The 21,074-nt window shown below is 38.2% G+C and overlaps 3 protein-coding genes across 7 annotated transcripts; all 3 read right to left on the reverse strand.

The window, feature by feature from the left end:
• Positions 1–1,166: 1,166 nt before the first annotated feature.
• On the reverse strand, positions 1,167–7,032 carry LOC103999584 (uncharacterized protein At4g04980-like). Of its 3 annotated transcripts, none has more exons than XM_065127234.1 (10): positions 6,725–7,032; positions 6,473–6,629; positions 6,213–6,377; positions 4,657–4,752; positions 4,439–4,562; positions 3,009–4,338; positions 2,733–2,898; positions 2,282–2,446; positions 2,030–2,182; positions 1,167–1,725 (listed from the first exon to the last, which is right to left on the reverse strand). In XM_065127234.1, exons 2-10 carry the CDS (start codon positions 6,536–6,538, stop codon positions 1,549–1,551), a joined length of 2,442 nt encoding a protein of 813 aa, XP_064983306.1. In that variant the 5' UTR covers positions 6,539–6,629; positions 6,725–7,032; the 3' UTR covers positions 1,167–1,548. The 3 variants fall into 3 exon arrangements, 2 of the variants coding, with proteins under 2 accessions (XP_064983306.1, XP_064983307.1); XR_010491515.1 differs by adding an exon at positions 1,832–1,930 and having other exon boundaries at positions 1,708–1,725; positions 6,473–7,032; XM_065127235.1 differs by having other exon boundaries at positions 1,588–1,930; positions 6,473–7,032.
• A 988-nt stretch (positions 7,033–8,020) lies between these two features.
• LOC103999558 (protein TIC 20-I, chloroplastic) lies at positions 8,021–12,139 on the reverse strand. 3 transcript variants are annotated; one of them, XM_009421341.3, is made up of 3 exons: positions 11,970–12,139; positions 9,955–10,143; positions 8,021–8,993 (listed from the first exon to the last, which is right to left on the reverse strand). In XM_009421341.3, exons 2-3 carry the CDS (start codon positions 10,112–10,114, stop codon positions 8,344–8,346), a joined length of 810 nt encoding a protein of 269 aa, XP_009419616.2. In that variant the 5' UTR covers positions 10,115–10,143; positions 11,970–12,139; the 3' UTR covers positions 8,021–8,343. The 3 variants fall into 3 exon arrangements, with proteins under 3 accessions (XP_009419616.2, XP_009419618.2, XP_009419617.2); XM_009421343.3 differs by having other exon boundaries at positions 9,955–10,138; positions 11,970–12,137; XM_009421342.3 differs by having other exon boundaries at positions 9,955–10,125; positions 11,970–12,127.
• A 1,315-nt stretch (positions 12,140–13,454) lies between these two features.
• LOC135623838 (probable galacturonosyltransferase 10) lies at positions 13,455–18,611 on the reverse strand. Its single transcript, XM_065127244.1, has 2 exons — positions 18,308–18,611; positions 13,455–15,210 (listed from the first exon to the last, which is right to left on the reverse strand). Exons 1-2 carry the CDS (start codon positions 18,464–18,466, stop codon positions 13,762–13,764), a joined length of 1,608 nt encoding a protein of 535 aa, XP_064983316.1. The 5' UTR covers positions 18,467–18,611; the 3' UTR covers positions 13,455–13,761.
• Positions 18,612–21,074: the final 2,463 nt, after the last annotated feature.

The raw sequence follows: 21,074 nt of genomic DNA on the forward strand, positions 1-21,074 counted from the left end.
AATGGAAATCAGTTAATCAGGACATGATTATGGAAAAAATATCTAGTTGATTACAAGGTTAGATTTGAATAGTCTTTGCCGAAAGAGAGAGATAACAGTCCTTTTAGGAATCCCTGATATTTTATTTTCGTTTGATTTTGTGATCTCAAGTTACAAATTTTCAAGTAGGTGATAGGTTTTTGCCACCTCAGTGTTCCACTTTATGGTTCCTTAATGTATTGAATTTGTAGTGTGTTTGAGTCGCATGGACTATGCTGTGGATTATTTTCTTTTTTTGGTGGCTGTGTAATCTTAGAACTGGACTGACAAATTTATCAGAGAGGAACTTAGGATAATAAAATGGTTAAAAAAATTCAAGTTTCTGTTACCATAAGGACACTATTAAAAGATAACTTGTTCATTCTATGATAGTGCATCTCTTAATAGCAAGGTGAGAGATGGTTGAAATTGGATATGATGGAGCACATTGTATGTGACAGACATGACCTTGTGATGCTTCAGTCTTTTGTTCCTTTTTGATCAGCCCTTCAGTGTTAATACAAGAGCATGACACCTCAAGGCTTTTCAGTAGGATTTAATTTGCTGAACTGCAATATGGTTAAGAATGAGGACTCTTTGATGCATTCATTGTTGGAACTGATGATCTATTTCAATTGTGCGAAGCTACAGTTCTGGCCAAGCAACTGCTCTCTATGTTGTGGATACCTACCTCACTGAAGATTTGGTTGGGGAGAATTCAGGCTTGTAAGGATGCCTTCACTCTTTATTTTCTTTTGTGTTGTATAACCATACTTTCTTAATGTGTTGTATTATCTTCATATTTAGTTATAATTCATTTTTCATTGGAGTTTCTTGTTGTTTTTACAACTCATTTAACATGTTCTGATTTCCTGTAGAAATACTCACACAGCCTGATTGTTTCTTAAATTCCTGTTCATCCAAATTTCCATAGTGGAGAGTCTCAGTGAGATAGATGATCCAAATTTCCATCATGTCCCTTGTATGGTTTAGGTAACATCAACACAAACATGCTTCCATTCCCTTTATGAATCAGTATTTTTCACAATCTTTTCACAGACAGATACTTAATCTCAATCCTTACTTGTTGTCTGACAAACCAAACACTTAATGTCTCTCCACATTTCAAAGTTCATTTGGAGGAAGAATGACTGAAAATAAAGACTATATTTGTTTGCTTTCATCTTCATCCACATTCTATCACTTAAATTGATTCATGTTTCCTAGAAATATGCAGCAATTTACATCAAGCACCACAATACAAAACCATAGAGTGACATGATATAGAAATCTCTTTGGACATGTCCCCTGCAAACTTACACACGGGTAGGTTGGCCAAGGAATCATAGAATTGCAACTAAGATGACTCCTTAATCGTGGCGTTCAAAGAAAGAAACACTAGTAGAAATTATATGTTCTCATCTGGGTGTCACAGAGCCAAGGAAGTTACTATGTTGGCATCCTCCAACGCAACATATGTATATATATATCAGACTCTAATTATTGGGTGATGTCTATGGATTGCAGAGGTCAAAATCGAGGACAGGTTTCAATCTCACGAGCTAAGTCCTTGGCCAACCTATCCGCTCGATCATCTTGTCCTCCGGCGAAGTTGTAGACTCGAAATGCCAGCTGAAAAGCCCTCCACAGCATCGTGGAGAGGCCATTAGATTTGGACTTGGTTTCTCCACCCATTTCCCTCGTCTCCTGTGGGTAAAAGGAATTCAACATGGAGAAACACACAGAGGTCAACATTTTAGCAAGGCCACAAGTAATTAACAATATCTGGATGGAAATGTCAGTATCATGCAACCAGAATGCCAAGAACAGAGCGAAATCATGTGGGAGAATCATCAACAAATAATTCTTCAATTCATCTTGTTCGTCTTCTCCATTACTCTCATGCTGAAAGCTGGATCCCAGATGAAGGTCAGGTTTATAACTAGGTGGAGATTAATGGATGGGAAAGTTTACCAAGTCAACAAGAATTCCAAGGACGAAACTTCCTTACCTTGAGCGCCATTTCTATGCAATCCGATGATAAATCAACCATGCCTTCCTTGATCCTTACGAGGACGGTGAAGTCAAACTCTATTTTGTGGTTTTTGAATCGTTTGGAATCTTCTTCTTTGTTGCGTTCTATCACTTCCATTGCTTCCTTGATCTGCATACGTAAAAGTGATCAGATGCCACCAGACAAATAATTAAGTTCACAGTGGATCAACCATGTAGGTATTAGTTCATCAACATTCTACCAAGTTACCTTGTTGAAGTAGCATTCGACCTTGGGAAGCTGCTGGGCAATAGGAGCAGCTAAACTCCATCCCTTTAATGTAGTGACCACTGAATCCAGCTTCATATATAGAGCTGCTGCCATCCTTATGGTCTCCAATTTCTTCGAGGGAAAGCCTCCAAACCTAGCCAGAACCTGCAGCCATGAAAAACTTATAATAAATAGCAGAAGACTTTCTTCACCTTAAGACAAATAGCTGAAGCTAAAAAATATATATACAACCAAATGGAACGATCAGTTCCCTAATCTTGAGAAGCATTAAGTTTTGGTTCCTTATGGAGGTGGCTTCAAAGTATTTGACCCATCTAATGCTCTCAGGGATGAGGGATCACCCCAACCATTATCTCCCCAAAAGGAAAACATACACTTGAGTTACCACTAATGTTAATTTGCAGCAAAAAAAGTGTCAAGTCTGCTCTACCTGTGTTTCATCAGTCAGGTTTTCAAGTTGTTGTTCCACATGCTGGTGAAATTTTAACAGATCCTTCATGTCCTTGGTCTCAAAGGAATTAATCGAGGATCTCAGCTCCATAATAGATGCAGAATGCTTTTCAACATCTTCTTCAATTTGCCGAAAGTAGGCTGATCTAATCGATGCAAGCAAATACAATGTAACTGATATTGAACTATGCCAATCCCACAAAATCACAAGCACTGCCCTCTTACTATAAGAGTTTGAGATTTCGGTTATACTTACCTCTTTGTCATCTCAGCTAATGCATCAGCCATGCCCTGAGACTTTTTACCATCAGAGTAGTTTCCAGTCTGACTTTTCCTCCCATTGGATGCTTTGCCATCCAAACTACAGCCCTCCACCTTTCCTTTTAGAAGCCTGTATAAACTTCCCATTTGCGTAGATCTTTTCAGTTTGGTACTAGTTTTCTTTGCATTGATTGCTTTTGCCACACTCAGTGGAGGTGGTGGTGGTGGTGCAGATCCTTTTGGAGATGGCAAGGATGGCAGTTGATTTGATGATGCACATGGTGGAGATGGGGATGCTGACAACACACAACCTCTAGGTGGAGAGAGTGGTGGAGGGACTGGTGCAGACTTGCTGAGCAGCGAGGGAGAGGATGATAGTTGTGGAGAAGGTGCAGGTTCTTTTTTAAGTTGCACTGGTGATAGTGGTGGAGAAAATGAGGTTTGAATTTTTGGTGCACTTGCTGCTGAGGATGATTGTGGTGAGACAAACAAGGATGTTTCAGAAGGTTCACAAGTACAGACATGATCACTATCATCTATGGCCATAGCATATGCAACCGGTTCCATCTCCATTCCAGAATGTCTAGGTGAACCAAAGAACCATGGTATTCCAGTTAAAACCATAGGCGAAGGAGGTGGTGCAGGAGTTGGCGATAAATGTGTTGCTCTCAGGCGTAAGATTGGCAGAGTTGGGGGGACCAAAATAGTGGAATCAGAAGTCTTGCTACTATCATCCTCATCCCAGTTAATGTTAACAGCATGTGAGACTTGCCCTGTACAAGTTGGTCGAAGTGTACCTGGTGTAGAAGACTCAAACATGTCGGATGGTAGAGATGATGAGGCTGGTGGTGTCGAGACAAGTGTTGCATCTTCATAAGTTTCACTTCCATCAGCATGACCATCACTTCCAATCTCAGCATATGATATTGGCTTCAGAACCATGGTAGCATCTAGTGAATCTAGCTCAAGCTCATCAGTTATGTTTTCTGTTTGAGTCACAGCCTTGGATCTGTGATCTAATACTAAAGGGAAAAGATGGAAGGAAAGCCTCTTCAAACCCAGAGGTTGTAACTTTCCAACAGCCTGAAGCCGTAGAGGATGGAGAAGAGGTGGCAGGTAGGCAATATTTTGGCTTCCCTTGAGATTTGGGTTCACTTCTGATGGTTCCGGTAGCACTGAAGTTGGTGATTGTGGCTTGTCACAATGGTCAGGCTTGATGAGATCTTCCTCTGATTTCAAGGTACTAGCTGAATCCTTCTTCATAAGATCAAACATTTCTTTTATATGTATGTTCATGCGATCAAGCATGTTGAGGACTACCACACCTAAAATATGAAACAAAAATCATCAAAAGAGCAACGGTGTTTTTGTATAGCTGTCATTTGTTCCTAGCATCACTTGATTAAACATAGAAGGGGAGCTTACCAAGTTGCTCAAACTTTAAATCTTCTACATCTGCCTCCTCAAATGTGATCTTGTCTGACTCGCGACATTTTTCGACCCATAAATCTCCAGCAAGTTTGAGTACCTTGTAGAACTGCAATAATACCTGTAACATCTTTGCTTTAAATTAAACATTGGACATGTACAAGTCATTTTAGGCGTAACATATAGAAATCAAGTATGTTTCCAGCATACTAAACCTGTGTTAGAGATTCGCGATCACAATTAGAGATCCGAATGGATGTCATACACTTGTCATACAATTTTTGCAGATCCTCTAAAGTGGCCAATAACAACTACAAGATAGCTAAATATACATTAGAATCTATATTGACGAAAAGGAGATGATAAGATAATTGCAGCATATTAACTTTAATTTTAAAAAAAAAAGCTTCTATGCTTCTCAATAGTCAATCACCATGCTGGAGAAGAAAGTCAATCACTTTAAACTTTCTGCCACAAGGAATTTGTTATTCTACGATAGCATGGATCTTATTTAGACAAGTGATTTCTTAGATATTTTAGTTTTTCTTATGAATGATGTAGATAACTTTTGAACAAATGACACTTGATCATGATAACACTATGAACAAGTTGTGGTATTACCAAAGTTTTTGCCTTCTTTCTAACTTGTCTGAACACATAGACATGATCGTAACTCAAATTCTCATGATGTGAAAGCACAAAGAACATTTTCATCAAAAACAGGAGGAACAAGGACCATGCTCATCTTGATTCCCAGAAGTCAAACAAGGTTGCATATGCTCTCTTTACTGGTCTTGCCTGACAAATTTTCTTTTTCAGTCGTGTACTTGTTTCTCATCTTAGAGTTGCAGTCTCTAACAGTATGATTGGTACTGGAACTAACAAGGAACCAGATTGGATGTTAAGTGGATAGGAACTTCATTTTATTTTTTTGGTGTTATGGCAGACTTATCATTTTCTTGGCAAAGACAATGGTAGAAATTCTAAGAAGGTTTAATTAGAAGGTCCTGACTTGTGCATCCAACATAGAGAAGATAGGGAACAGACATGTAGCAGTTTGCCAAGTAAATTGATTCCACAAATGCTTTCTTGGTTCCAAATAAATTCCGACTCATTGTTTAAATGTTAAGCATGTCCTCCACATTTAGGATCGCAGTATATAGGGAAAGGACACACATTATGTGCTCTTATTTCTCACTTAGGATATTCTTTAAGAATTTAGAAATGAAGAACATTTGCCTATCATCATCATTGTATCCAAAGAGTAGATGTAGTTTTCATAGACGATAAAATAAGAGAAAATTATTTATGATAGTATATACATGTTTTCTTGGTTCCAAATAAATTACGACTCATTGTTTAAATTTTAAGAATGTCGTCCACGTTTAGGATCACAGTATATAGGGAAAGGACACACATTATGTGCTCTTATTTCTCACTTAGGATATTCTTTAAGAATTTAGAAATGAAGAACATTTGCCTATCAACATCATTGTATCCAAAAAGAGAATTATTTATGATGGTATAGATCTACAGATGATTTACTTAGAAAAACTGAGATAATTAGTGTCAGTGATATCAAGAGTGATAAAAGAAAGCTTATTATAGTTTATTAGGAACTGTAAGTAAAGATTGGAATGCTTGCTCTTATTTAACTCGGATCAAATAGTTGAAACATCGTGGGTTATTATTGTTGTGGTAGTGCACCCAAAGCCGGTAAAGGAGTGAGCCAACTTTGATCGGCAGGGATGAAATGTCACAAGGTACATACCTCATGTAATGTCAGCGACGCATTCGGATGAGGCAGGTCGAGGTTGTGCCTCAACCTCAAGATCTTGCTCTTCAGGGTTCCCACGAGTTCAGAGTCGCTTTTAACTCCACCGACCTCCTTCTTGGCCGTCACCACCCTTGCCAATCCCTTTTGCAGGACCTTCCCCTGTTGCATCAGACCACGAAGTTATCCGAGATGTGCGCGCATCCCCCTACCCTTGGAGCTCAAGCTCAGAACAGCCGGCGGGTGCATGCTCTCACCTGCGCGGGACGGCGGTGGAGGACCGACAGCGCCGGCACGGCATGGTCGATGACGGCAGGCTGCATGACGAACACTTCCCGTCTCTACTCCTTACAATGCCGGGCCAATTTCGTCGACCATCTCTGGGCCCGAACCGCCGCCCGTCGTATCCAGATCCTGCGTGGATGGATCAACGGGTGTTAGGTGGCGCCGATCGGAGCGGAGACCCGAACAAGGTCGTCGAGCTGATGGGGAGGCAAAAGGTCGAACACCAAGAACAAAGGCGGACGGAGTGGAATAATGACGTCTTTGAGCGTGACGAAGCGCGCTCTTCCGGAAGGCGAGAGAAGACGAGAGAGAGATGAGGAGGAGGAGGAACGGGGGAGAAGGCCGCGGACGTGCCGTGTGCACGGAGCCGTCGCCCGGCCTCGTCCATAAGGACATAAAGGAGGGAGAACAAACTGTGCGGATAGGTCGCGCGGTGGTTCGAAAGGAGCGGCCGGCACAGTAGGGCTCCTATTTTGGGCACTTACTGCAGTTGGTAGGGGATTAAGTTAATGGGATTTGGAACGCGTAGAAGCAGCAAAATAATGGTATTAATCTAAATACATGTATAATTATAGTCGGAGAGAGCAAATCACAACTATGGTTTAAATCTCGGTAAACGAGGTAAGCTTTTGGCGCTCCATTCCTCGGGGGGCTCGGCCATATCTCAAGGAGCGCGGGGAAAGCCGGTTCGGTTCCCAAGAAGAACCGGCTCAGAGGACCGGTCATTTCCATCCCGGTTCGAGCGAGTTCTCAAGGAAAATGGGACTTCGAATTAACGACAAAACCGATGCGATAATTCATATTATTATTAGTCAGTTAGCTGTCATTATTATTATTTCAGTAATTTAATTTGAGAATTCAGGATTTACACGTACACAAATGCAGAGTTTCCACGTGGCAGTCGTGGATACGCTAACATTCCTGGAAGCATCTCGAATTAATAGATCCGACAAGAGGACTGGGTAAATAAATAAAAGAAGGATCCGACCCGTTTACAATGGCACGACACTGGAACAACGATCGTTCCAAGCCTCAAATGACAATACAATCAGTGAAGATTCTGCTCGAATTAATAGATCCAACAAGAGGACAAGGTAAAAAAAAACAATGGATCGAGCCATTGGGAAATCCAAATAGACAATGAAAAGCCTTCGAGGATCGATACACCTAAAACAAGACCATAAATATATCATGCCAGGTTCTTGAAATCGACTGGTACTAGAGAGACCGACCACAATTATGTGCAATACAAACAGATGAAAAAGAGCTGCTGACAAACATTGTAATATCCCCAGTATGACATGCTGTAGCAAATCTTTCAAGGCAGAGTCAGCTACTGCTGGTGTTTGCCACATTGCAATTTAGTCACAGAAAACAATATCTTCTCCCTGATCCTAGGTAGCATTAAAATCCAACAAATAAAAAGGGTAAAAAAGCTTGTGACAGTAGTCATCCAAATGAAAGGCAACGTGCTCTCTGGTTTAATACTAATATACCACACCAAAGTTTTGCACAAAAAGTACAGCCCTTAAGTTCGGCATAAATTTACTTATGGCAAGAAGAGTAATTAGAAAGCAAAAAACTTCAGAAAGATACAAGCAGAAATCCATAGCCGATACAATGATAAGAGATTTGAGTCATGATGTGATGTTAACCATCAAGAGTTACACTAGCCTATCTAAACATGGACATCAGCCAACAAGATTCATGTGCTAATTCGATGACCTTTGTGTTCTAAATACATCAAATATGGGTTCCAATTCCCAAAAGAGAGAAAGTTTTCTCATGGAAATTTTACTTCAAACAACTCAGCACAAAGACGAGCTCTAAACCACTTTCATTCTCAGTCATATGGAATCTGAATGTATGCGGCATCACAGACAAAAGGAATGTCAGCATACATCCCTCCTAGTGCACACCTCATGCACTCCAGCACCGTGAACAAGTAGCCAAATGCAACCGCAGTCCAGAAATGCATTCCAATCTTGCCCCAGTACACAGCAAGCGGCATCCAACGGCTCACAGTTCCTATAACCTGGAGGGCTATCTCGAGCAGCATACCCATTACAACATGAAAACGGAAAAAGTGCGGCCATTCTTTCCTCCTCACCACCCCGAGGTAGGCAGCAAAGAAGTAGGCCATAAGGAACCAGCTAGGCAAACGCCCAATGGAGCCAAGGAAGGGATAAGTAAGGAACTTGAAGTCCTCCAGAAAAGGATGGAGATGGAAAGCAGTCTCGGCATACATCCATGTCTCATGGAGGGGCATGAGGTAAGGTATGCAGGCTACGGCTCTCCACCACCACCTTGGCTTCTTTGTCATTGGAGGATAGCGAAAGCTCAAAGGGACATCCTTTGATGCTCTAGGAACCATGCGGTGTCTGGGGCCTGAAGTGCAGAGTTTAGGGAAAACAGGAACCAGACTTGAAAGACTTCTATGATGTCCACTTTGGAACGAGGACAACACACTTGAGAAATGTGTGACATTGCAACCTGCAAATATGTAAATACACTATCAAACTGCCCAGAAACCTTAGTCACAGCAATATTTCTGCCAAATGATAAATGAAAACAAACAGTGTCAGTTACCACCTAGTCTGAGGAATGTTGAGGCTGACCTACTGATATGCAATCTTTTGGACTGAGAATTGTGTCTTGTATTTCCAACCATTTCTCAGGATATTAGAATGAGAAATCACTAGGAGCACCAGAGACTTGCATGGTTCTAAAGGTACTATTACTGAACCAAGATATTAGAAATTGAAATTAAGATGCATTATGCACTTGTGATTCACATGGAAAACAGCACTATTTGTCTGATCATTCTCGTACAACTTGGGATAATATTTTTCGTTAAGCTCACTACGGCACACTTGTCATTCAAGATAACCAAGGTCATCTACTCATCTAATTCAAAAAAGTGAGTCAAGTAAACATGGGAAGATGTTTACAATCCCCCATGAAAACCTAAAATGATAAAACAATAAGCTTTGATCTCATACGTTACATTACAGAAGGCAAAACAAGAGAAAATAGTCTAAAGACAATATAAACATTTTCAAAGGAAATGTATAGATGTTGTGACTAGGATCTAAGTTGGTTAAGATAAATAGTGTAAGGAAAGTTAGAGAAGATTTTACTAGAAACAATACAACAAAATTCTTAAGTTATTAGGTTGTAGCATGACTCTAAATGCTAAATGCTCTTGAGTTATTAGAGATATTGAAATATAGTATTATATGATGCCACAACATATCTAAGATGTAAGTGCTTGCTGCTGTTATTACTGTTTTTCTTTTTTTTATAGCTTGGACTGCAAACTGGACAAGATATTGATCCCATATCAGGGGTGATGTTAGTGCACAAGGTTGTGGCATGACTCAGTGTCTAATACATATGTTTAAAAAAAAAAATGCAAAACCAAGATCTATGTAAACCAGGTGTATGCACATACCTCTTGAGGGCAAGGGGTCAAACTCCTGAGAAGCAGCACACAAATTCTTAACCTTCGGAGATGCTGAAAATGCCCGATCGTGGGAAAAGTAAGACATATTGGAGTAATTAATTGCCTTGCAAGGCCCAGGTTTCATCGCGACACATCCATTCAGAATCATGTCCTTATCAGCTGGACCAATAACCTAATCTTTTAGCATTAAGTATACACAAAATCAGGTGCTCATTATACCAGGCATAATTAAACAGTAACCACTGAGTAAGATGAACCAGTAATATACATCAAAATTAGAGCATGACAGACAAACACAGATTGAATAGATTTTCAGTGATGATAGGAACAATGACGTGTCCATTTACTAGTCCATGTGTCCTAACTTCATTTAAATCATAAGCTATTAGCATGATAATTGGTAGAGAAGAAACAATAAAGGAGGAGATAAGCAAAGATATTTTATGATGAGTTTAATAGCTCCAACTGCATCTTTACCAAAATAAATGCAGATATTACTTCAGTACAGTTGAATGACAGACAGCAATCTTTGCATCTAAAGACTACAAGGGCTAAAACATGAAAATAAGTTCCTGATATGATATGATTGCTTTACACAAACAATGAAGGATAGACTGGCCATATACTTCGAATCTAGTCAAATATTTGAGTTAAGCACCCGATAGACATACCACAGGAGTAATTCTGAAGAGAAGCAACATAATACAACAAATTACAAATATACTGATTTCTTTTATTAAGCAAGCATAACACGTGTCTCATGGAAATTAGATCTCATTGCTTCTTGAACACTAATGACATCTTATACAAAAAGTCACGAGCCTATACAATACTTTTCTTGACAAATAAACATGTTATGCAATACTGACATCTTATATAAATAAACAACTTTTGTTGACGAGTTATAGAAAAACATTTATCATCAAACCAAATTTATCTACAATCGGTACAGTATTATGGCTATCAAAATAAAGAGGCAAACAGACAACATTAAAATACATAAGTGAGAATAATATGCCATGAGAAAATTAATGTATGTAAAGTAGATAAATACATTCATTTACCATTCAACGCAAATGGTCAAATGGAGATGGCACGGATGTGGCTATCATTTTTTTTTTTTCAAATGACACAGAGTTCGAGCTCCTAGTAAACCCTGGTTCTTACCTATAATCCATGTTCCTCATTTGGTTTAGCCTCTAAAGAAAATATCAGTCAACAATGACATGCATAGCAATTAACATCAGATGCTAGTAAGAGATGCAAACTTCCAACATTAACTCGATTTGTGGTATTTGTCTTTTGAGGGTATTCATGTAACTTCAAGCTTGCATATAGTTTTGTATGCTATCATATATTTCCAAAGGAAGCAATAAAGAATCCATGGACACCTACTATACATATGATGCGCTCCTCTAGTTTAATCTGGACGAGAATAGGAGCCACGGGGCTCATTATGATAACCCAATGACCCTGGTAAACCACCTAAGTGCCAATGGAAGTAACTGGACCATCGATCAATCCTCAATTTTTGCGGGTTCATCATGCCAAAACCACTTTTTGGCTACCTGAACTATAAGTAGTAGACAGACCAGTATATAATACTGCTGTGGAATGTTCTGGTGGATTAATTGGGTTGAATGTTTTCCACGAAGCATGCTTGTTAGTTTGGACAGCCAATGTATTAGGTTAATATAATTCCCCTAGTCTATGTAGCCTTTGGGGTTTGCATGACATTCACATTGTTCATCGTCTACATAATCTTCTGATCAGTTGGCCTCTAACGCACAATTACAAGAAAAGAGATCCCTACCGTAGAAGAAATCTCCAAAGAGAACAGCAATTGTAAGTTCAATAAACCGAAATTATCCATGCTGCAGATCATCCACATCACAAGATGCTTTAACTAGGCAGGAAATGAAAAGAACCTAACTTACAACCTACAGAAACCAACGGGCGAGAGAAGCGAAGAGCAAGGAATAGAGAGGAGAAGAAGCGGTTACCTTGGCGACAAGGATTTGGTGGTCGTCGTAGACGGCAGCGGCGGCGGCGGATGTCTCGGAGGCGGAGGCCCTCGACGAAGGAGCGAGTGGGGCGGTGATGAAGTCGAGATTGGCGGTAGGGCGAGAACTTTGTGTGAGAAGAGACGGCGACGGGAAACCAAGTGGGGATCGAGGGGATAAGGGTTTTATATTATATTTATATTATATTTATATTATATTATATATATATATATATATATATATATATAATATAGCTATTGATTGTAATATCTGTTGAGAAATATACGAGTGGGACGGATTAATAATCCCAATAATAAACAATGCTATTTTAGCTCAAAGATAAACTGTCATCATTTTTTGCCGTTTACTAAGTTATATGCAATAACAAACCATAAAACTCTAAATATTGGGATTTATATTTACTAGGTTTAAATAAGATATTTTATATATATATATATATATATATATATATATATATATATATTGAGAATTAGATATATAATTTAACTAATTAAAGGCTCAAAGAGAGGAAAAGACTCATGCAACAGCCTAAACAATCGAAATAATATTTGTTATTTCTGTATAAATTACATGAAATATTCTTTTATCATCACAATATAGTCTCCAAATTAGAGATTCATACTTCTGGCATCACATCACTTGGTTATTTTTATCAACCTCAATAAGTAAATTTTTATTATGAGTTTTTACATGTGTATCCTCTCAAAGTATGAAAAACATTGTACATACCCATTTAAATTTTGATATGGCATATATATTTCTCCAGTTATTAAGATCCTTTTACATAATTTTGTTTTAAAAGACATATAGATACCTAAAATATTCTTGATATTCTGATAATAATGTTATTTAAATGTTAGAAATGCCAACTAGAATTTTAATTGAGTTATTGGTGAAAATTAACATAAAATATATATGTATGCTAAACATAAAATCTAGAGGGATAATTACCAAATTTAGGGATCAACTACATTCTATATGTATGTAAAGATTTATGTCCTGAAAGTTGAAGCAACTCTTCAGAGTAAATATTTATTATAATTCGTCCCTTGTAATTCATTAATCAATCAATCTAACAATAACCATGCTACTTATCTCTGAACTCTTTGCCCTTTCTTCTGCCTATTACAATTGGACTCATTACACACTATAAACTGGATTTCAGCAGGTCCACTTTCTGCTCCTCTGCTGCATAGCCTGCTTTAAGCATTATAAGGCAAGGTATGCATTGCTGAAAGCAATGAGGTAGGTGAAAAGTGGAAGTCTTTACAAATCAAACAACAAAGCTTGAAACAACTTGTTCAGTTTGTTAAAACTTCATCAGGAAATCTCATGAGATTCTCAGATTGAAGAGGAAAGTGCAAGAGAAATCTCACAAACATCCATAAATGAGTCATGAGTAGGACATAAAATAAATTAATCTTATCCTGTTTCAATATAAGTATGATCATGTGCTAATATATCTACTACAAATTCCTTCATTATAACAATCTCGTCTTAGTACAAAGAACAATATATCTTTCAAAAGATGGAGCCATGAGATGAATTGAATAAGGGGTTCAACTGGCCTACAACACAACCGACACTAACCAGTAACCACATCTTGAACCTAGCAGGATGAAACTGAAAATTTCTCAAAAAGAAACAATGTATATCTAAAGTCTATGGTTTCCTCAAGAATTTTACATGTTGCAGCAGGCACTGGCTGTTCTACGGATTCTGCCAACCTGATAAATTGCACAAACAACAGTTATACTGGCCCCACATTTCTCTATCCATGCATGAAGCATTGTTGCAACAAAGGGTGCGAGTAGTCCACATACTTATCCCACAAACCCTTGTACTTCTCCATGCCAATCTTCAGCCATGGTTTCATGTTCCCATTATAGTGCAATACTGCACCATTTTTTATGAGCAATGGGTCAACGTTCGTATACCCCAATCCTAGGACATGCCAATTGGCATCCAACTTCTCAACCAGCCCATAGAAGGCCAGAAGTCCAGGAGGCAATGTTCCAAGCTTCCAGAGGGTGTGGTCAGCATTATGCTCCTGCCAGTAGTGATATATGCCGGTTACGTTCTTCTTTCGCCACTCCCCCAAATCAAGGACGTTCATTCCAAATGCCCACCCACATGCATCAGGATCAAAATGTGCACGTATCAGGGGATGGGAGTAGTTCAGATATTTATGGAACCTGTGGAACGTCTCCATGCAAGTCTCAACAGCACCCATCACATTTCCATTAAGGTCAATTGTAAACAACTTTGAGAGATCCTTCTGGACTACTACATCATCATCGAGAAACACGACCTTTTGCAATGCTGGATAGACTTCTGGGATATAGAACCGCAGGTGGTTTAGCATTGATAAGTACTTTGGGTTCCTAAACTTAATAGGTGTCCGGTTATCACCAGTTCCAGAAAAGTAGAAGTTCTGTGTTTCAGAGTTCTGAAGCTGCTTTAGAACTGGTACATATGAGGCATTGAGCCAGCTAAAGTCCTCCACCTTCTGGACCTCGATGGTTGCACCTCGAAAATTGTTCATGGAGTACCAGGCCTTCATGGGAGCATAATTCACCTCATCTGTGACCAGGTGGAACACAATCTTATCTGGATTCTTCGAGTTCATACTGGTAGAGTTAACCACAACTGATGTAGCAAGGATGTTGTCAGAGAAGATACAATAATGATAGAGATTATTGTCTCTCAGCTTCTCCAAACTGTGCTTCCGTTCCAACAAGTCTCTCTGAAGATTTGGATTCCCAAACCATTCCATGGTGAGCCTGATACCAAGACAATAGAGGCCTTTTGGAAGTTCTTCAGCAGCTATCTGCCCATACTTGGTGTTCTTTTCAGCCTCCGATTTCATCTTCTCATTCAGAGACTCGAACTGACCTTTCATCTTCATAATCATGGTTGCACTGTCATAATGGAGTTCCTGGGCTTGGTAGAGGAGGAGAGCCATATCATGAATTGCTGTTTCCCATTCTTCTGTGGTTAATGGGGTCGCCATTGTTGCAGACTTGGACAGAAGAGCTTGACATTTCCGGATTTGGGCACTAAGCTCAGCTGCAAACTGGAGATTATTGCTATCTTTAGAGATGATAACCAAAGCCTTTGCAAGAGATATTTGGTCTACCATCTGCCTTGTGAATGAATGTGGACTCAGCATTTCATCTGTAATGTTCAGACCTTCAATAAGGCTAGTGTGGTGAAATTTCTGCAGCAAAAACATCAAGGTTTCAAGGGTTAGCAGAATGGTTGGCACGCATGAATCAACTAGATGTATTAAAGAATATGATAAGAGTAAAAAAAGATGATTTTTCCTTAATCTTGAAAATATCCTGTTAATTGCAGGGGATCTGATCTAACAAGAATACAGTTTAATTCCAAAACCTTTACCGAGACAAAGAACAGTGGCATATTCAGCCAGTAAATGACAGAACAATGCATGTTAATTGTACATCAGAAACAAAAAACTGTGATCAGACTTCAAATTCTTCACTTAGAGGATGTATTCACTTTTGATTCAGAGAAAGTGTGCCAAAGGATTCTAAAATATGATGAATGATAATACAGTTGATTATCCAAGTTATAGTATGTATGGGTGACTGGAAAAAGCAAGATAGTTAAATAATTTTGCCCAGCCAACATTACGACATGCCTTGTTGCCATGCAGAGAAAGATTTCTCCATTAAGACCATTGCTATACCCTGGTCAGGTCATGTACCCAATCTTATCATGAAAGACCACTAAAATATTAGCATTAAGCCTATCATGCATAATGTGTGCTGGACAAGTTGAGCTAATAAGCTTTCAATCTTCCTTTCTTTTATTGGTTAGAAGCACTTCAGTTCAACACCAATTCCACAACTCACTTGCAGCCTGGTTGCATTATGTAAGAAAAGAGGCCAGAGGCGAATAATTCAGCTTCTTAGATGTGTGCTCTTTGCCATTCTTTTTCTCCCACTTCTCTTTTGTTGCTGGTTTAATATAATTTCTGTTTGTTTGGTTAAAAAAAAAAGAGCGCATTTTCACACTCTTGATTGTTCTGTGATGTTCTTGGATGAGTATCTGTTGATCCAAATCAGACACTAGGATAAGGGGTGATAGAATTTTCCTGGTCATGTGAAAATGTAATTTAAGCACATAAAAAACATGAAGCAATCCTTCTTCCCGGACCAGAAAAAAAAAAAAAAAAAAAAAAGTATATATATATATATATACATACACACACATACACCTTTGAAGCAATAAATATTTGCCAATGACAAGAGCTTAGTTTGGTATAAGCTAGAAGAAAAAACTACTAAAGAGCTTAGTTTGGTATGAGCTAAAAGAAAAACCTTGATAGTTCTGGACTCCTAAAGTCAAACAATAAATGTACATCTAATTGTCTCCATCCTCTTTTAATAATGTAAATACAAAACCAATTTTGGTTTCTATTCCCACAGCAAACAATATTTTAAATCAAGTTAAAATAATAAGAATTAAAATAATTTAACGTAAAGTTGAGTTGTCAGGAAAACCAAACTTTTAACTAGAGACTTGACCATCTTTTAGGTGATATAACAGCGATGAGGCCATTAGCATGTTCCGTTCCTCAGTGATTCTTATCAAGGGACATAAGATTTGACAATCTATATGAAACTCTAATAGCTTCAAGAAATATGTTACACCTTTCTGACAGAATCCAACTGCCCTCTTCATAAGGTATCTTTGTTCAATCTCAAGAAACAAAAATCACTTTACCTCCCAAAGCTAATGACATATATATATATATATATATATATATATATATATATATATATAGACAGAGAGAGAGAGAGAGAGAGAGAGAGAGAGCAGGTTTTTAACTGCAAAAGGAAGATAAAAAATCAACCTATGATGGAAGAAAAGAGTGATGTGTTTAACGGATATTTCTGCCCGACCTATTTCATGCATTAAGGATAAAGAACAAAAGATTCATAATGATGATATATATTATGGAAAGAAAGAAAAAAAGCTATTTAATAATATAGGTAATTTACTTTTAAAGATGAACATAATGTATTAGTAGATTTTTTTGTAGAATTAGGGCATGTGAGGTAAAGGAAACTTTGAAGACAATGGAAATGCATAAGAGTGTAGTATCTGATGATATTTCTATTAAGATTTGGAGTCTAAAACATCTAAGTGTATTTTGGTTAACTAGTTTATCATGCAAAATATTGAAAACTAGAGAAACATCTAATGATTAGACGGAAGTTATTTCATACTAATATCTAAGAATAAGGGTGGTATTCAATGTTTCTCAAGTTATAGAGGAACTAAGCTATTGAGTTATATATACTACGAAACTTTGAGAGAGGATAATTTAAATTACAGAGGAACTCAGCTAATGAGAGCATTTATTGGATTGCTACAAGTAAAGTGCTGAGACAATCCCTAAATACTCATGAGGCTTTTCTTGTCAATTGTCAGGATCCTTTTTAGCATATGTCTGGTGAAAAAACAAATCAACAATTTAACATTTAGATAGTAAAACAACAGAGAACGCAATAGAAAACATGAGCTTTACATAGTTAAACAATACAGCCTATAGCCGCAAGACATGATCATTAATCTTTTCACCATTTAGAATTTTTATTAGAATTGAGGGCTTTCAAAAAGGATGGGGCAACATGAATGCAGAGAAACAATGTAGTAAAATAATCTTTAACCACCAAGGAAGAGCCCATTTGACAGCACCATCAATGCTAGTACAAGCAGATTCACCGTTGCAAGTACAAGTATAGCATGGATGTGCAAATGGGAGCCAGCATGAGGTGATGGTGGATGCCATTGGTGCTAGCCATGTCTAAGCTGTGATTGGATTCAACAAGATGGACTGCGATGCAATTGCTAAAAACGAAAGCTGTCGGACAAGCCCATCAATCATCACTAAAAACACTTGTCTAGGATATGGAATATGTCCATACGAAGATATTTGTTGTTAACTAGAATGTATTATGTGGCAATATGCTCCTTACCAATCATTACAAATCAAGAAACAAGAGCATACGGTAAGTTGATCATTCATAACAACTACATGGCATGAATAACTTTTGAATGCAACTTTATCGTGTACGTGATCTTATAATCCTCTAGAAATAAATAAAAAGATATTCTAGAAATCATTTCTTGGAGGCATTTGAAAGAAAAAAACCGACAGAGTTGGAAAGAAATCACGGATCCAAAGTTCTCCCCCATCTCGTGACTCCAGAGTGAAAACGATCCGTACAAGCACAAACAAGACAATTTTACGACATCTAAAGTATCGAGTCTAAAGATCCCACCTGGCGGATCAACGGCAGCGCGGATCTCGGCAGCTTCTCGCGACTGAGCATCACGAGGAGCAGGAGCACCCCAAAGCCGCCGGCCACCAGCCACATCCAGACGCCGGAAATCCATCGCCGCCTCGCCGGCCGACGGAGATCGAACAGTCTCCGCCTCATCCCCCCTCAGAGCCGGCGAAGGCAACCGACACGCATCTCCGGAGAGATCCCAAGGGGTGGCACTTGAGATTCCAGAACCAAGGCTCAGGGTTAGGGTTAGGGTTAGGGGCAGAGGCAGGAAGATCGTCGTCTCTCCAAGCTGCTGCTTCCGCGGCCGGTCTTAGGAGGAGGAGAGTGTGAGCTGCATCGCTGCCATGTCTCGTCTCCTCCCAATCGATTCCGCGGTCGAACCGTTTGCTTTCTTGGTTTCCTTTCAGTTACGTCCTGCGTCTTTAACCAGAATTTGGAATCTTGGAACGGAACGTCGACGGAGTCTGGTTAGGGTCAGGTTCGACCCAAATCCATAACGAGTTCGGATCCGATTAAGGACAACAGCCCGATGTGACGTGCCTCTTATTTCTTCAAAGCCACCGAACGATGTGATTCGGAGTGTTATCGGGTTAGATTTAAGCCAAATCCGATAAGGTTATGATCCAAATGCAGATATGAATGCATTATTTTGAAACAAGATTACTGAATTAAAAAAATAAATATTAAATACTATATATTGATCAAAAATAAAAATAAAAATAAAAATAAAATATCGATTTCGTGTGGAATTGATTTGATTTTTATTTTATTTTTGATAAAATCGAAACATATCAAATCATATTAAGATTTGATGTGTAAGTTAAAAAAAGAAAGAAAGAAAGAAAGAAAGAAAGAAAGATAGATAGATAGATGGATAAAACTTTATAAAGCTTGAGATACATAATATTTTGCTTCAAAAATAAATCAACGATGCTGTAATCTTAAATTAAAAAAGTCATCGAAATCTCAAGAAGAGCTGTTTTTAATTAAAATTATATTGTTAGTGATCTAATTAAAATTATTTAAATCATAAGATATTTTTATTTGATCCATTCGTAAAAGATCAATCTAGTTATAGCCTAACTAAAATCCCGAAGAATATATAAAAAAATTAAATTAATTAATTTCGAATGCAAGGACGGGATAAGTCTCGACGTCTCATAGAGAACGTTTTTACAAATAATCCAACAAATATTTGATGTGCAAGAAATAGAATAAAAATAAAAATTTTAGAAGATAAACAAATAGCCATAAGTTTACAAACAATCGCTCATCCGACGTCAATCACGTTAACAAGTTCTCATAGGCTTTACGTGTGAACTTGTGAATTCAATTAATGGTCAATACTATCTCAAATCTTTAACCAGTCCTGTATTACTTAGTTGGTTCTACGACGTTAAGATAGTTGAAATTTCATACGATATCGTAACTTAAAAAAAATAAATCATAACATATGAAAATTGAGTTATTCTGTGATAGTTTTATCAATTATAATGAGTGATCATTCTATAAACCTACAAACTATCCCTACTTATAGTTTTCAAGAAAAAAATAAAAAAAAATAATATAAAATATGCTATCAAATATATGTATAAGTAAATAAAAATGGTGCACAATGACATAATATGATATCATCATAATCCAAACTCTTCTAAAGAGTGATTAGATGTTGTGCCTTTTACAGAGTGGTTCACGAGTGTACTTTCCTGATGAGGTGGAGAGCTTTGATCTCTATCTTTTCCAGATTGTAGTATTCCTCTAAGCTGATGGCAAGAATAAACAGAAAATTACCAGTTCTTATCAGAATAATATCATATAAAAGGTTTGGCTCATCATGAACTCGATCTGACATCATCTGGATGTACTGGTGAAAAAGATGTGAAAAGTTCATATCAAGAATTCGTCGTCATCATATAGAGACTAAATCGTGGTATAAACAAACAGGTGTAGCGCGGTTCATCATATTCTTCTTTCTCGCGTAAGATCAGAGACCATTTGAATACTTGGACAGATAGATCATACTTGCGTAAGATCATTAAAAGCTAGAAATATACTTTGTTCTCCATAATGAAAGAGAGTTTACTGTCTGTCTCATGTTCCTGATGAGAAATAATATGGATGAGAAGACAAATCATGTGTTGGCTGCCAGGACAAACGTTTCCTCTTGTCTGGTCTCTTTCCTTGGTGTCGCTGTTCTTATCGCTGTACCCATTAGCAATAAAATCTCTGATGGGGTGGCAAAAGCATCGATCGCCATCAAATATAATAGCAGAAAGAACAGTTTTTTCCTCTGAATTTGACATCTGAGGAACATGACAATGGCTATTGCTATGGGAAATACTTTCATCTCTGAACGCAACGCTGCTAGAAGGCTAGATCTTTTAGGATGCCAAGAGGCCAGGAATTATTGGAGGGACACGAGAATACAGTTTGACAAGCTTAGAAAATGACGAGAGAATCTTAAGCCGGAAAATGATTACCTTTAGACGGCAGCAATGTGGCCGCTGCTTGCCACTTGGGGATGACAGCGCGAGTTGGTGACATGCAAAAGAACAGAATGCAGGAAGCTGCTGCGAACATGCCTTGAATTCTTCTTATTCCTTTTGTCGTTGGTGGTGGTGTTTGCTAAGCTGCTATCGTTTTGCTTAATATGAGATATTGCCGGTGGTTAAAACTGCAGTCATACTTCAGCTGATAGATAGAACATCCATCGTCTTCATGAAATCTAGAATCGGCAGGAATTTGTTCACCTGGTTAA

The sequence above is a fragment of the Musa acuminata genome, chromosome BXJ2-9, assembly GCF_036884655.1.
Source record: "Musa acuminata AAA Group cultivar baxijiao chromosome BXJ2-9, Cavendish_Baxijiao_AAA, whole genome shotgun sequence".
Taxonomy (NCBI): domain Eukaryota; kingdom Viridiplantae; phylum Streptophyta; class Magnoliopsida; order Zingiberales; family Musaceae; genus Musa; species Musa acuminata.

Excerpts from the sequence above, each read along its gene's own strand:
- LOC103999584 (XM_065127234.1), bottom strand. The coding sequence starts at position 6,538 with ATGCAGCCTGCCGTCATCGACCATGCCGTGCCGGCGCTGTCGGTCCTC. Across the intron at positions 2,447-2,732 it reads ACCTGACTGATGAAACACAG|GTTCTGGCTAGGTTTGGAGG; the intron begins GTAGAGCAGACT and ends TCATGGCTGCAG. Across the intron at positions 2,183-2,281 it reads TCGAATGCTACTTCAACAAG|ATCAAGGAAGCAATGGAAGT; the intron begins GTAACTTGGTAG and ends TTACGTATGCAG.
- LOC103999558 (XM_009421341.3), bottom strand. The coding sequence starts at position 10,114 with ATGATTCTGAATGGATGTGTCGCGATGAAACCTGGGCCTTGCAAGGCA. Across the intron at positions 8,994-9,954 it reads TGACCCCTTGCCCTCAAGAG|GTTGCAATGTCACACATTTC; the intron begins GTATGTGCATAC and ends ACATATTTGCAG.
- LOC135623838 (XM_065127244.1), bottom strand. The coding sequence starts at position 18,466 with ATGAGGCGGAGACTGTTCGATCTCCGTCGGCCGGCGAGGCGGCGATGG. Across the intron at positions 15,211-18,307 it reads CGCTGCCGTTGATCCGCCAG|AAATTTCACCACACTAGCCT; the intron begins GTGGGATCTTTA and ends TTTTTGCTGCAG.